Source organism: Nymphalis io, chromosome Z (assembly GCF_905147045.1).
Source record: "Nymphalis io chromosome Z, ilAglIoxx1.1, whole genome shotgun sequence".
Classification (NCBI taxonomy): Eukaryota; Metazoa; Arthropoda; class Insecta; order Lepidoptera; family Nymphalidae; genus Nymphalis; species Nymphalis io.
Genome location: NC_065918.1, coordinates 2,320,739 through 2,334,928, shown reverse-complemented (window position 1 = coordinate 2,334,928; position 14,190 = coordinate 2,320,739). Strand labels below are relative to the sequence as shown.

The 14,190-nt window shown below is 33.1% G+C and overlaps 1 protein-coding gene across 12 annotated transcripts in view; it reads left to right on the top strand.

Moving 5' to 3' along the window:
• The window catches only part of LOC126780316 (coiled-coil domain-containing protein AGAP005037), a 209,533-nt gene extending 195,932 nt beyond the window's left edge, over positions 1 to 13,601 (top strand). For 5 of the 12 annotated variants that reach the window (XM_050504686.1, XM_050504687.1, XM_050504682.1 and 2 more), the window contains 11 exons: positions 1,354 to 1,538; positions 1,840 to 1,896; positions 3,132 to 3,221; positions 4,198 to 4,260; positions 4,581 to 4,741; positions 4,886 to 5,005; positions 5,092 to 5,198; positions 5,800 to 5,941; positions 6,025 to 6,125; positions 6,240 to 6,384; positions 11,045 to 13,601. In XM_050504686.1, coding sequence (XP_050360643.1) covers positions 1,354 to 1,538; positions 1,840 to 1,896; positions 3,132 to 3,221; positions 4,198 to 4,260; positions 4,581 to 4,741; positions 4,886 to 5,005; positions 5,092 to 5,198; positions 5,800 to 5,941; positions 6,025 to 6,125; positions 6,240 to 6,384; positions 11,045 to 11,761 — 1,888 coding nt within the window. In that variant the 3' untranslated portion in view covers positions 11,762 to 13,601. Of the gene's footprint in view, positions 1 to 1,353; positions 1,539 to 1,839; positions 1,897 to 3,131; positions 3,222 to 4,197; positions 4,261 to 4,580; positions 4,742 to 4,885; positions 5,006 to 5,091; positions 5,199 to 5,799; positions 5,942 to 6,024; positions 6,126 to 6,239; positions 6,385 to 9,825; positions 10,157 to 11,044 lie in introns of all 12 variants that reach the window. The other 7 variants (XR_007670476.1, XM_050504683.1, XM_050504685.1 and 4 more) reach the window with 7 other exon arrangements.
• The last annotated feature ends 589 nt before the right edge of the window (positions 13,602 to 14,190 follow it).

Genomic DNA, 14,190 nt, shown 5'->3' with positions numbered 1-14,190 from the left:
TCTACACTTGCAACGTTTCGTTTTATCGATTTATAATTTGATTCAAATCGAATTTTTTGTCGCGGGACTAAAAAGCGACACCAAAAGGGGAACGTCGCGAAGCGTAAACTCGAAGTCGCGAAACCATCTACAATTGCACGGTTGTTTCACGGCTTTATAATGGGCACATTATATGGACAATTTTATATTTTGTATGCTCTGCGATATTATGGCCATAATATTAGATGCTCTGCGACTCATAAGCTAATGGCGAAAGTAAATTACTGAATTAAAAGTTTTATATGGTATACGCACAAATCTATGATATTACACATGTAAAAAGAAACAGTTATGTTACTAACGCGCGCAAACTGAAGACTTCAAAACCTCCTATTTGTGACTTTTTGCTGTTAGTCGCTCGTTGTCTTGCGTCATGCAAGGAGACCGTCGTATGTACACAGAAAGTGTACTAATTGTGCCAACGCTGTATATAATTTTCTTTCTTACTCTAGAGTACAAAATTAAATAACTTAAATATAAAAATTGCATACCTCACTTATTGGCTAATATGCATAGAAAAATATAGTACATTCTTTGGAAGTAACATTTTAAAAAAAATTACGCAAGCAAAAAAAGAGAAAATATTTATAAAAACAAAACATGAAAAAATAATAACAAAAAAAGGTGTTACAAAAATTGTCAATTATATTAATTAACGTAAATAAACAATTTTATCAACTTACTTACTTTACTTACCTTCTCCTCAAAAAGGGACAGGAGGCCTTAGCCCAGCTGTGGGACATTAACAGGCTGTTACTGTACCATATACATACATATAATGAGGGGAAAAGGAATTAAAGAAAAATCTTATACTTCACTCTTTGTTCAGTTCACTGTATCTTCTTAGAAATAAATATCGTAGCAACAAACATAATGAGATAATGTATTGAAATTAAATTGTTTTCGATTACTGAATAGTTTAGACAGTTATGCAATAATAACACAACTTATATATAACCTACTTTTCAAATAAAGTACACTGTTTGTATATAAGAAGAGCATAGTACCTACCGCTTAATATACTTGTACCTTCAGTCTATGTGTTTTGCTTAATCTATGCCAAAAGTGCACTGATTGGTTAATCTGTGTACTACGCATTAAATGACAAACACATGATCTTTTTTTGTATTAGCTTATAATAGTAAATACGATTCTCTTTTACATGTCACGGCAATGTAGTAAAATGTTACTTGCTTTGTACATATAAAACAACGTGTATGTATGCTGCCGCGGAATATTTTTTTCGTATGTTTTGTTAGGGTATAATATGTATTTTCTTTTTAAAATCATTAGCAATAATGTATTATTTCATAGGGCTGGTCCTCCCGTTGACGAAATGCAACGCCTCCGCGTGGAAAACATGGAACGCCAGCTCGCGAATCTCACAGGGCTTGTACAAAAAGCTCTGCAGGTGCCGGGAACATCTACAGCAGCATCGGCACCTCCAGCATCGCCGAGGCTGGATTACCCAACCTACGCCACAAGACCTGCTGGTCAAGGTACGAATACTCGACTCTTTCCAGGTATTAGATCTAATACGCATATGCAATGTTACCTTATCTAGGGGCTTCTTTCACCAGTCAGCTTTCAACATAATATAATACAAAAAAATGATCTTCGATCCGTCGTGGATATCGATTTGCGGATGATATTTCTCAATTTCGATCTTCTCGTTTCTTAGGTAATCGGTGTATATTATATTATATATAATTTAATTTGTAACGTATTAGCTAAAATACTCATAATATTTTCGTTTTTAAATTTTGTAAGTGAAAAACGGATTGCGTTTCCTGTATTCAGATGCCGAAGAATTGGCCAGCAACGAGAGACCTCCCAAATTAGGGAGGGACAGATTTCGTAAGTGTGAATGATCGCGGCCCGACAATTGCCGATGCATTGCTAATGTTCAAAATTTGAGATGATCTAGTAATATTAAATAAACATATTGTCCATACATTTTCATATTATGTGCAATTTATTTGGCGAAATTAATGCTTATCATACAAATAATTTGCAGTTAACGAAGGTACGAAACCGCAAATTGTGGGCACCACCACATTCTATTAGCGAACGAGTAAATGTGTAGTCCTAATAGTGAGCTTCTTCCGCGCCTCTCGGAATGTAGACAGGGAAAGTGACGCTTTCACTCCACGAACATACATCGAACGCGTCATATTAATTCGGGAAAATTTCTATTGGACAAAATTTACATTAGCAATGTATTGAGCAGTCGCCATACATTACGCCGAAAGTTGTGCTTGCTTGCTGACTCGTGTGATTTTATTGTTTTCAGCCTTTTCTAATGTAAATTTTTTATACAGAGTACTTATCATCCGCAACGTCATTGTTTCTGTCTGTTTCACGCATTATTAAATCAAATACTCCTCCTCAATCATAATTGTCACAGTAAACACCATGTTGCTACTAAAATTGCAAAACATATGTTACGTATGCTTTAAGTGACAGTCCAAGTATTGTTTACAAGTACATTTAAAAATTGAGTTGATTTTAGTAACAATTAATTCGAGTCGATAGCATTATTTTTGTTTTATTTATTAGTTTAGTGATATAGCTTCAAAGTATCATACAGCATACCTAATTGATAGCATGTGAATATTGTTTTATGTGAATAACGTATTTTATTTTGAATAGGGATATTAGTTACCTACTTATAAATTTGGTAATTTAATTTTCTTTATTTCGCGCACGTCCATCAATCACATCGTATAATATATATATCTCTATATATATTATATATATACAATCAACGACTTATTAACATATTCTAACGATCACGTTTTTCTTAATCTTACACAATATTTCGTTTCAGTATTTGGTTGATTTTGAACATTAGTTTTGTAAAAATATTGGTTATTGCAACAATTTTTCTACAAATTTAGTATCGATTATTAAAAAATGTTTGCACGTTCGCAGTAAAAAGGCAATTTAAGCCATCTCTCGTAAGAACTTTGATCAATATTACATCATTATGGAAACTGTCGTAAATTTTCATTACCTTTATTGACCAATTTATGTCGATTTTCTTTCCTGCACACCCCTTTATATTCATAAATTTAAATTTGTTATTTCAGAGAAGTCTGTCTCTTTTGAGAAATCGGTATCCTTTAGTGATGACCCACCAGACATGAACTCTCCCAAACAACATTCTCCGCAACATTCAGGTATGCATTTGTGAAATATAAATAAAATATGTTTATTAAACAAACGCTGCGACGGAGTTGGATTTTGTAGTGGTTATTTAGCAACATTAGTAGTTGGAATGGAAGTAAAGTATTTCATAGACTGGTGATGGTGTTCAAGCTACCAGTTCTGTTAATGTATGATATTCTAATAGTACTCTTCGCGCCTGTGCGCTCCTTCCATCAGTTTTTCTATCACTCCTTGTTCCATCAACCCGTGTTGTCACTTCTTGTTGATGAGTCGTGGAACATTGTCGTTTATCCTTACAAAGGTCAATTTCATCTGTAGTGTAGGTCTTCTTCCTTATATTGGACATTCGTATGTAGGAGTGGTTTTCTTTCATCCAAGTATGTAAACAGTCAATATTCCTCACCTCAATAGAACATTGTATTCAATATGAATTCTTTACACTTCCAATACTTCGGTTATTTCAAATTCATATACAATGTTGCATCACTCTACATCACAACAACATATATATATATATATATCTAAATATATGTATATATTTATATATATATAATAATCAGTGGCTGAGAACGAACTTAATGCGCATGCGTATGAATCTGGTAAAATAAAATAATGAATGAATGAATGAGCATTTGCAACGTTTTTCATGTAACATGCTAAGTTATTACTAACTAAATTAAACGGATACATAATATATATATGTTGTATATATATATATATATATATATATATATATATATATATATATATATATATATATATACAACATATATATATATATAAATTAAAATAGGTACTATTTACAGTCATGATAAGGTACATATATATTAAAGTAGCAAATGGACAAATATAACATGCGCATTCTGTTCATTATTCAGCCAAAACTCCTAACTAAATAATCTATCTTCTTTTTGTAGTTAAGATCATGACCACAAATCATAATTCTTGTAATTGATTACTTTCCGCTTACTTCTTTGCCATAACCAGCCGATACCAAACCAACAAAACCAGCAATCAAGTCATCAACTTTACCACGGACGTCATCTCAAGGTAACTTTTTGAAATCCGTTTACAGGAGTTTATTTGAAGAGCCTTACTAACTATAATGCTTTTACTAAACTTGCGAAGCTATATTTGCATAATAAAATAATAATTAGCATGAAATAACAAATCTACTAATTAATGGATTTCAAAAATATTATTAAATATATTTATTTCGTTATAAGCTTAGTCGTTGCTTTTAGGCCATCGAGAACTTCTATATATTCATTACTTTGTAATCATATATATAGTTTGATATCTCGACTCTGGCCATTTAAAATACAAACAATACATGGAACTAATTATTTTTCTTTCAAAATTTCTCCTAGAACGTGATCGGCTGAAGCCAGCACCGCCGCCTAAGCCGGCAGGTCTTGTGGGACAGCAAATGAATCTTGCGCCACAAAGGTCCTACACTCTGAACGTTAACAATGATTTTTTCAACCAGCTTCGTGTACTTCAGAAGCAAAGCCGCGATCTGAGGATCGAGGTACATATTATTTTTGTAATTAAAACGTATACATAGCGAATGAATAAATGACAGCTTTAATGCGAATTTTAACCAGCAGCGCGAATTTGCTCAGCTCTTGTATAATTCACAGTTTGATGTATTAGTATGGTGTATTTTTCACAGACACGCAATCTACGTCGTTCGACATTGTCGCACTCCGTACAAATGAGGCAAATGATGGCTGAGGCCATTGTAAAAATTGGTGATCTAGCTGCCTCATTTTGCGAAGACAATAAAGATACAGTAAGTATTAAAAGAATATTATTTGAAAAAGACGTAACACGTGATTTTTCAATGTTTTTTTTAATGTTATTAAAATATTTCAACAGTTGGCGCGTGAAGAAGAAATATACCGTCAAGATATGCTGCTGCTTGAAAATGATTTGTATGAACTAGAAGCTACTGTGGAGCGTCTGCGTGGCCAAGCTGCTAACAGGTAAATATTTACTCCTTCAATAGCCCGGCTTTGCATCGGTCAAATTAGGATTTCATCTAGAGGTCTTTTAAAGAAATCAGATAGTATATAATAGGAGGCATTGCTTTTCGATATATTAGCCGGTACTATGCTAATACATCTCACCTTATAATATGCAGTTTTACACACGTTTTTTTAAATATCTTGAAATATTACTTAAATTAATAATTCGGATTGCTAAGAGTAAAAGGCAATACTTATCTACTTAAAATGCTAAAAATTAACAAATCATTTATTTTAATAAGGTTAAATACTTTGTTTAATAAAATTAATAAAATTGTCGTAACCCTTGTTATGTCAACAAAATGGGGAAAAAAAGGAGTGCTTAACAGTAAGCATATAGCTTATAAATATATATATATATATATATATAAGTATTCATACATATAGCTAATAAAATCTTCTTTTTTTCATATAGGAATCGTGCATTGGTTATAATTTTGCGCAGCGTTCGCATCATAAACGCCCTGTCTAACAATTTTCACTCTAAATATATTGTCATAATGAGACAAAATTCAAAACTAGTAGCGCTATTACCTCTTACTTATTTCAACTGTTGTAGGGAGACTCGCGTCAATATGGCAGATATTGAGCGTATTGCTATGGTTCTCTCAAAAAGTAGCAAGACCGTTGCCGATTGGAAACTGAAGTTTCCGATACTACAAGAAACCATGAAAGCAAAACTGGCCGCTGAAATGGAGAAGGTAAAGTAAATTTTACACCGATATGAAGAGACGCTACAAAAAAGGTAAGATTGTTTATGATTACCGCTATTTTTTTTATATAGGTGATACGCAAGGAGAAATTGCTGGAAGATGAACCAGAACGTTTAGAGTTGGCTTTGCGTCGTTGCAAAAAACTAACGGGAACTCTTGTGACTTTGAAAAGGTATGCTTTACAAAAATGATCCCTTACTGGATCAGTAATTGTTTTTTCTTATAAGTGTATGTATTAACTTAATACATCTACAGTTGTTCTTTAACTCTCGTTTTGTTTACATAGGTTGGCTTGCGTACAAGAGCAGCGCTTGCCTCTTACTGAGGGTCGTGTTTCTCCCAGCTCTTCTCAGAGCTCAGCCACCGCCGGCCCATCTTCTGAGGATTATAATTCGGAGAATGCTTGCGCGCTACCTCCGAATAATAATAAGGTACAAGCATCATTATAATTCAAATGCGATAAATTATTAGTTAATCAACGTCGTGATTATTGGAAGAAAATTTGCTATTAAACAAAACATTGACTTAAAAATTGAGACGCTACTCTACTACCTTGTAACTGCTGATTTTTTTGAAATTGTATTTTAATATTTCAATTTAGTCTGAGAATAATGTAGAATGAATTAAAAGTAAGATACTTACGAAAGATAGCCTACAACTTTATATCTACATAACATGATCAAAGCACAATCGCCGCCATTGTCGTGCGAGAGTATATCACTATATAACATATAATATTCTGATTCTAATGATTACAAGTTTATATATTTGCTTTAACCGTCTATAATAACAGAGATACTTTATATTTTCAGAGTAAAATGTTGTATGCTTATTATCTTAACGACATTCCAAAGCTGTTGGTGCCGTCTTTAAGTATTCAAATTTGTCATGGAGCGTAAATTTTCTTCCTGGTTTTCATATCAATACGAAATTTTAAATATTTAATCATTGATTTTTATAAAGGCCAGCCTTACAGCACCTTGAGTATTCAAGATCACACTATATCCAAATATTATAACCGCTTAACAATTGCAGGTTTGCCAAAAGTTTAAAATTTGCATTTTTTTCCCGCACTTCGATTATTTTGCGGAGTGTTCGTTTTTAATTTATATTTTGATTTAAGTTAACCCTAGTTGCTTTGTAGCTTAGTGTATGAAACCTTTAGTATATATTGCATATAATTATTTATGCACGTGCCCTTTATTTTGAAAAAAGTCCATAGCGGTAAGGAAGATAAAAAATTTACTCCTCATTAGCTCAAGTAGATTTTGTAGATGTGAATTTGCTTTTTTAGTTTCAGTTATACCAATAGCAATATTTTATCGTTTCTTATCCTCTAATAACTTATATAACTAACGTGTCGATGTTTTTTTGTTTCAATGTTTTTGTTTGTGTGTATTCTGAAAAGATTCAATTCGGCCCTAAATTCTCGGCGTATTTACGAAATACGTCCAGTTTTTCGTCAATATGCTACTACTATTTTAATTATAATCGGATATTATTCAAAATTTATCTTTTTTGTGAAAAATACTTCGTCACTCTCTGTCAATTTATAGTGACGTTATAAGGTTTAATATGTTTAAGGTATATCAAAGTTATCTTTTTAATCATAGAACCAATATTTTCTTAAGTGTTTTTTAAATCGTTAGGACTTGGTTGATTAATTATAAGATAAAATAATTAATTATATTTAAGTATTTTTAATGCAATTTTTATATATATGTATTATATTAATATATAGTTATTTATAGAGTTAGATGTTAAAGATGGGTGTGAATGTGAATATTCTTATTGTGACGTGACAGAGTGTGACGTTCAGGAACAGAATACAAATATCAAGTTTGGAATTCTTTTGCACAAACCCTGCAACCACGCACTATCCATAACGTTGCATTTTTAATCCCCGCTTCAGGAAAATAATGCCAATTTTAATGAACACCTCCAAGTAATGATGTACTTTACCTAGATGCCGAACAGAATTATTTGAACCTGCCACTCTTCAGAGTCCTATACTGATTATAATTGTGAAAGTATGTTATTTATTTATAATAAATGATATCATAGATTAATACTTGTAATGGATAGCCGCTACTGGGACGCCTGGTACACTTTATGACGTGAACATTGGGCAAGCTGAGCATGACATCTCGATAGTCACTTCACTTCTGAACTCTTGCTTCTCCTGTAACATATGTCATTCGAGTCACATAGTAAATGAAATGTCTCACGATTGTTAGGATGAAGCGGAGGATATTGGGATCGTTCCATTCATAACAACGATTAGTAGCTGCTGTTCCCCGATTGATTGGTCTTGATCTTTGACTTACTTGAGTTGTGTCGTTTTTAACATACTATTTTAATGATAAATTTCATCGTCTTTTTTCCGTTTTGGTACCCGTCAGTTCGCCTGGAGACAGAGCCAATACTTCAGAGAAGCTATAGTTATTAACGAGTAATAAATCTCTTCGTTATATAACCATAATTATTATTATTACTCTTTTATTATTATGATTATTTATTATTATTCATAAAAATACGTTTAAATAATTTATTTGTATATTTTTATTACACGTTACTTTTCTCGTTACATTATTTTTAATATTCATAATTGTGTAAATAAACACAGAGCTATATTTATGTAGGCATGTTGGTGCACAGCGGTAAACTATGCTTTCGTTATATTTTAAGGGAATTCGCTTCAAGACGTTTCATCAACTTATAGATTTTTTGCATATTTTTTACAGTACAAACAGTATTGAAAGAATCGGTACGCATGCTTACATATATTTAAATACTAAATAATATTATTGCAAAACCATAAGTTCGTGTTAATGGCACTTGAAGATTTATGTCCTAAAATTTTGTTATGTCATAATATTAGCTGAGTCAGTGCCATACGCATGGGCGTTTCGTTTGCTTAAGACGATTAGACCAGGCCAAGCGCTTCACAGACGAGCTATGCAACTTTCAGCTTCATACAATCATCTTTTTATATTTTTAATATATTTTAAGTTTAATAATTTCATTCGTATATAATTTATTATGTTTCAAACAAATCGTTGTGTATTTTACTATAACATTTGTAATATATTTTGAACTAAAATTGTATGTTATTAATTTGAATTATATGTAATAGTTAAATTTGCAACGTTTTGGACGTAATCTTAAGTTGAAAGTTGCTAGTTATTTAACATAATGGGATAATTATTGAATTGATTGCATACTACTTTTATATTTATAAAGGCCTAATGTATATAACTGAATATGTGTACTATTATGTATATACAATTAGGCACATAAGACGTTGTATTTACTAGCATGAGAGCATGCTACTAGGATAATATCTCATACATTAACACTATATGTAGATTACCATTATCAGACTTTAGATTTCATTTGCCGTCGTATTTACACTTAAACTATTCAAATGAAATATCACGAATATTCAAAACAGCACAATAATATAATTAAGAAATTGTTACTAATTTGGAATAATCGATATTATTGATTATAATATAATGTTTGTATGAATATAAATTTTACATTTAAAATAATAGCTTTAAATGTTGTTAACTAAGTAACTCCGCCTCTGATTATAAGCCACGACGGTTGTTCAAACAAAACATATGTATAATTTTAAATGATTGAATAATCGCAAAATAATCTAAGTACATGATTTCGTATGACCGAATAATTATAAAATAAAACTACTAAACACTAATACTGTACCTGTTACTTTAAACAAAATCTTGCAACAGTATTAGTTGATGTTCTGTGATATTTAATAATACAAGGATTTTATTAACACGCATGGTATATCTTAGCCCGCTTCATAATAGTTTGTGCATCTTGCCGTTTTGTTTCTGTTGCAGCTCGTTCTCGATTCCAGAAGCAGCTCACAAAACCAATCCTCTGGATCCCAATAAATTTCCAACTTTCCCTTCTTCAACCTCTTTCCTCTTCTTCTATTTAGAACTAATATCGATTAGATTATTAGCTATCACATTCGTACACTAGTGCTTATAGACTCTTCTACTATTCTTAAACCCACTCTTCTCTTTCTCACTTTCGCACTCCACAAGAGACACCGACACCATAAAATAATACAAGTAATCAATGAATCCATTTATCCCCAATGCCTGTTAAGTTCTAAGTTTTCGAGTATAATTGGTTTCAAAAGACTAACCCGCATCTGGAACAAAGGTAATATTTTTTTCTAAATTTCGTACCTATACGCTTATAAAGTATTTATATCTAATTTCAGTATTAAAGTCTGGTATATTAAGCACTTTCAATAAACAATTAATTAAAGTATTGAGTAGTATGCAGTTCACATTAGCTTCTATATTTAGTTCTTGTTATGATTAAAATAACATTTAAATAGCTTTCTTTGATCGGTAGACAAAGTTTAAATCACTATTAACACAAATTTTAAAATTTTTGACTAATGGCAAAATCATCACAATTGTTAAGAGCGATGTATCGTCTCCAAATATTTAATGCATTTTTTGTCACACATGAAGCAACTGTATAATATCTTCTATCACGTTCAGCCGCTCATACGTATACGTCCGTGCAATATCTTACATTCATCTCCACGACCTCCGTTTGATGTCACCTCGGCTCTCTATACCACAAGTCATTACAGGCTCGACACATTCTTTCCTTTTTTTTGCCGTTGACTAAACGTTCCATTTAATTTTTAAAATAAACTTATACTATACTATTGTATAATGTCATCTATGCGATGAAAATCGAATGAACGTTATTCGACGGCAAGAAATGAGGCAATCGCCTTTCGTTTTCATTTTATTCTTTTTGAATGATTGTGGTCGCATTAAACCATTTAGTTCTATCCATATCTGTGAATACGGAGAGTTGATCAGAGAATATTATTATTTGAATGATTGTTTCTCAATGTTTCTGTGCAGTCGGTGTTATTGTATTTATATTGAAAGCTGCGATGTTGCAATTTCTCTCACTACATTTTAACGTTTCCAACATTCATGAAATTTTGTTAAAACTGCAACATCGCGGTTAAGGTTCGTGAAGCTCGCGGTACAAATCTAGAAGTGATGGATTGATGCACAGGGTGCCGCCGTCGCCGGGCGAGGAGCTGCGGGCCGGGGAGCAGCTGACGTCCGGCCGGAGAACGCCCTCGATGCGCTACTAGACGAACTTCAAACTTTCTCTAAACCTTCGGAGCGCGGCGGACGGGGCGAGGGCCCCTTGCACCGGCTACACTCATATCCCAGCGGCAGCGACACGGACGCATCACCTCCCGTGCGCGCGCGCGGCCAACATCCACCCAAGCCGCCAGTTCCCGAGCGCCACCCGGAGCTGCTCGCTATGGCCGTGCGCCGAGCACCACCGCCCCCGCCGCCGCGTACCACTTCCCGCTCGCCTCTCGCGTCTCCCACTTCGCCTTCCTCTCCACCCCGCCCTGATTCTTCGGATTCAAATGATGAAAAAACTGCTTCGCGTCAGGCACTCCTAGAACAACGTCATCAGGAGCTCCTGAAGAAACAAAAAGCTTTGCAAGAGCAGTACGCTAGGTTGCAGATGATTCAGCGCAGCGGATCAACGCTACCGCCAAACGCGCAACCAGATTTAAAGAAAACCGGTAGTGAGTCAAACTTGCTCACCAAACTGAGCCTGAACCTGGCACCAGCCAGTATTTCGGGAAGCATGACGCACTTGGCTGGTGACTGCGACACTAAGCGGACCGAGTCACCCGACGGCTCCCAGTCGTCACCGGCCGACGCGGTCGCTACCACCAACAAAGTGTACGAGACGGACATCCTGTGACCGTGTCAATTTCGATTTATATCTGTTTAATTTAACCTAAGTTGTTATAGAGAATAATTTATATTATATTACACTATACTGATTTAACATGTATGTAATAATGGCAAATAAGTACATATTAATCGTTATTGCACACGTGAATATTTTATTATATTTGTTAAAGTCCAATCGTATTAAGTTGTTTGTATGATACATTTACTATAATTTCCTTATTTGGTGATGATTTTCGTACTCGTTATATTTAAAAATTCTATACGCGCTGCGACCTCTCCAAACTTTTTGCTAACTCCTTTGCCTATAATCTTCTAATCCTAACTTCTAAACAACAACAACGGCAAGAATACCGGATAACCGAATCTCATATCATTATAAAATGCAAAATAATCAAAAAAAAAAAACAAAAAAAACAAAAAAAAAATCTGTGTGTAAGCGAACAGCTTATTAATGGTGTTTCTGTATTCCTAGTATGTCTATCCCATTCAAATACCTTGTAGATAACTACGTCTCATTTGCAAGCAGGTATTTAGAAAAAGTTCGAATAAAAAACTAAAAATCAAAATTGGAATGTTTTATATAAGCATATATTTTGACAACAGGCCCGGAGCCTGGAAGTTGGAAGTGTGTACACTCTCGTGCCTCAGAAAGCACGTAAAGCCGTTGGTCCTGCGCCTGAACTCTTTCTGGTCGTGTCGGATTGCCGTCCCATCGGATTAGGATTCGGAGAGTTAGCGAATTGAGAGTGCACCTGTGTTTGCGCACACACTTGTGCGCTATAATATCTCCTGCGTAGTTGGCTAATCTCACTTGAGATTGGCCGCAGTGGCCGAAATCGGTCTGGAATTATTATTTTGAAAAATAATCGAAAATACAGCAAGTAAAACTGACTTTATTAAATGATTTCGAGACAAATATTAACCAAATTACTTTAAAACTTATAATAATCACGATTTTTTTATATGTACCTGTTATGTATAAGTACCTATTTGCAAATGACAGTAGGTTTAGAGATCATTTACACTACGTATAACACATTTGTCGTTCTACCGTAGCAAAAAATAATTAAAAAAAAATAAGTGTTTTCTCGTGTCTATAAATTACAACTTTTAAGTCTATTATTAATAGCTACGAAAGAACGATTAGTCATATAATCATCAAATTTTACCATTAGCGTAAATGTGTATGAATCGTGGTATCTTCTCTCCTATTATATACTTTATACCGTATGTATATAACTTATTATATAATATATAACCTTACCTAGTCCCTAAAAATTTACCTGTACCTATAATACTTTCATAATATTTTACAAATATGTGCCAAACTCACTTCTAACCTTCTCGCCTTTCGTTTTATCAGGTCTTATCCACAATATATTTACTATTATTTTGTATTTCTGGCACAACGAAATCTTAATACTATTATCAATTAAAAATATCGAACTTTAGATTTTCTTTATAAACTAATTAATATTTTTGACGGTTACATTTGAAATGAAAGAATTATGGAATATAAAATAATGACGAAATTGGATTATATAAAATGCAATAGAACATTGAGCAGTAAAGTAAATTATTATATAATACCAAAAACATAAATAAAAGCCCCAAATCACAATAACGTAGTAAAATTTAAAAATAAATAAATCCCTCAATTCCAACATTTTATCGACAATCAAAGAAACAAACAAACGATACACATAAAAATTGACTGTGATAAAACAAAAGTTTAATAATAATTCATAAGGATGGAATTCTTAAATTTTTGAAAAACGGCTTAATAAAGGTCAACTCGACTCACCTAAAAGAAATCTACTTTTATATTTATAACAAAATTAACAAAACTACAAAATTCGTAATCTCGCATCAAAATCCGTCAATAATATTAGTATAGTTGGACCGGATATTTTTCACCTAATAACGTACTTGTGGTCAAATTGCTTGAGATAACGAACGAGTGATATTGTTGTATAGATGTGTTAAAATATTCTTATTTTTAGACTCAAAATATATCTGCATTAGACAACGTATAGAGTCTAGTATTAGCTATAGATAATGTATATGTTATGCCAAATAAATGTGCGCTTTCTAATGTTTTTGCGTCTCACGACAACTCTCGCGGTACCATGGTATTCAAGAAACTATGTGATTGGCTACAAATAAAAATAATACATTCGACGTGTGAGCTAAATTTAAATTTCGAATGTAAATATTCGACTTAATAAAAATTTACTTGAGTTTGCACTGCGATTTCACAATTTTTGATTTCTCAAAATAAATCCTGAAATCGTACGACAAAAAACTGCATCTTAAAATGAATTTGACGCTGTACGGGTGCGGATTTAAGCCGCAAAAATAAAAAAAGTCATGGTGTGATTTCGCAATGCGGCCTTCGCTTTAATCATTAATTGATTCCTCTCATACAATACAACT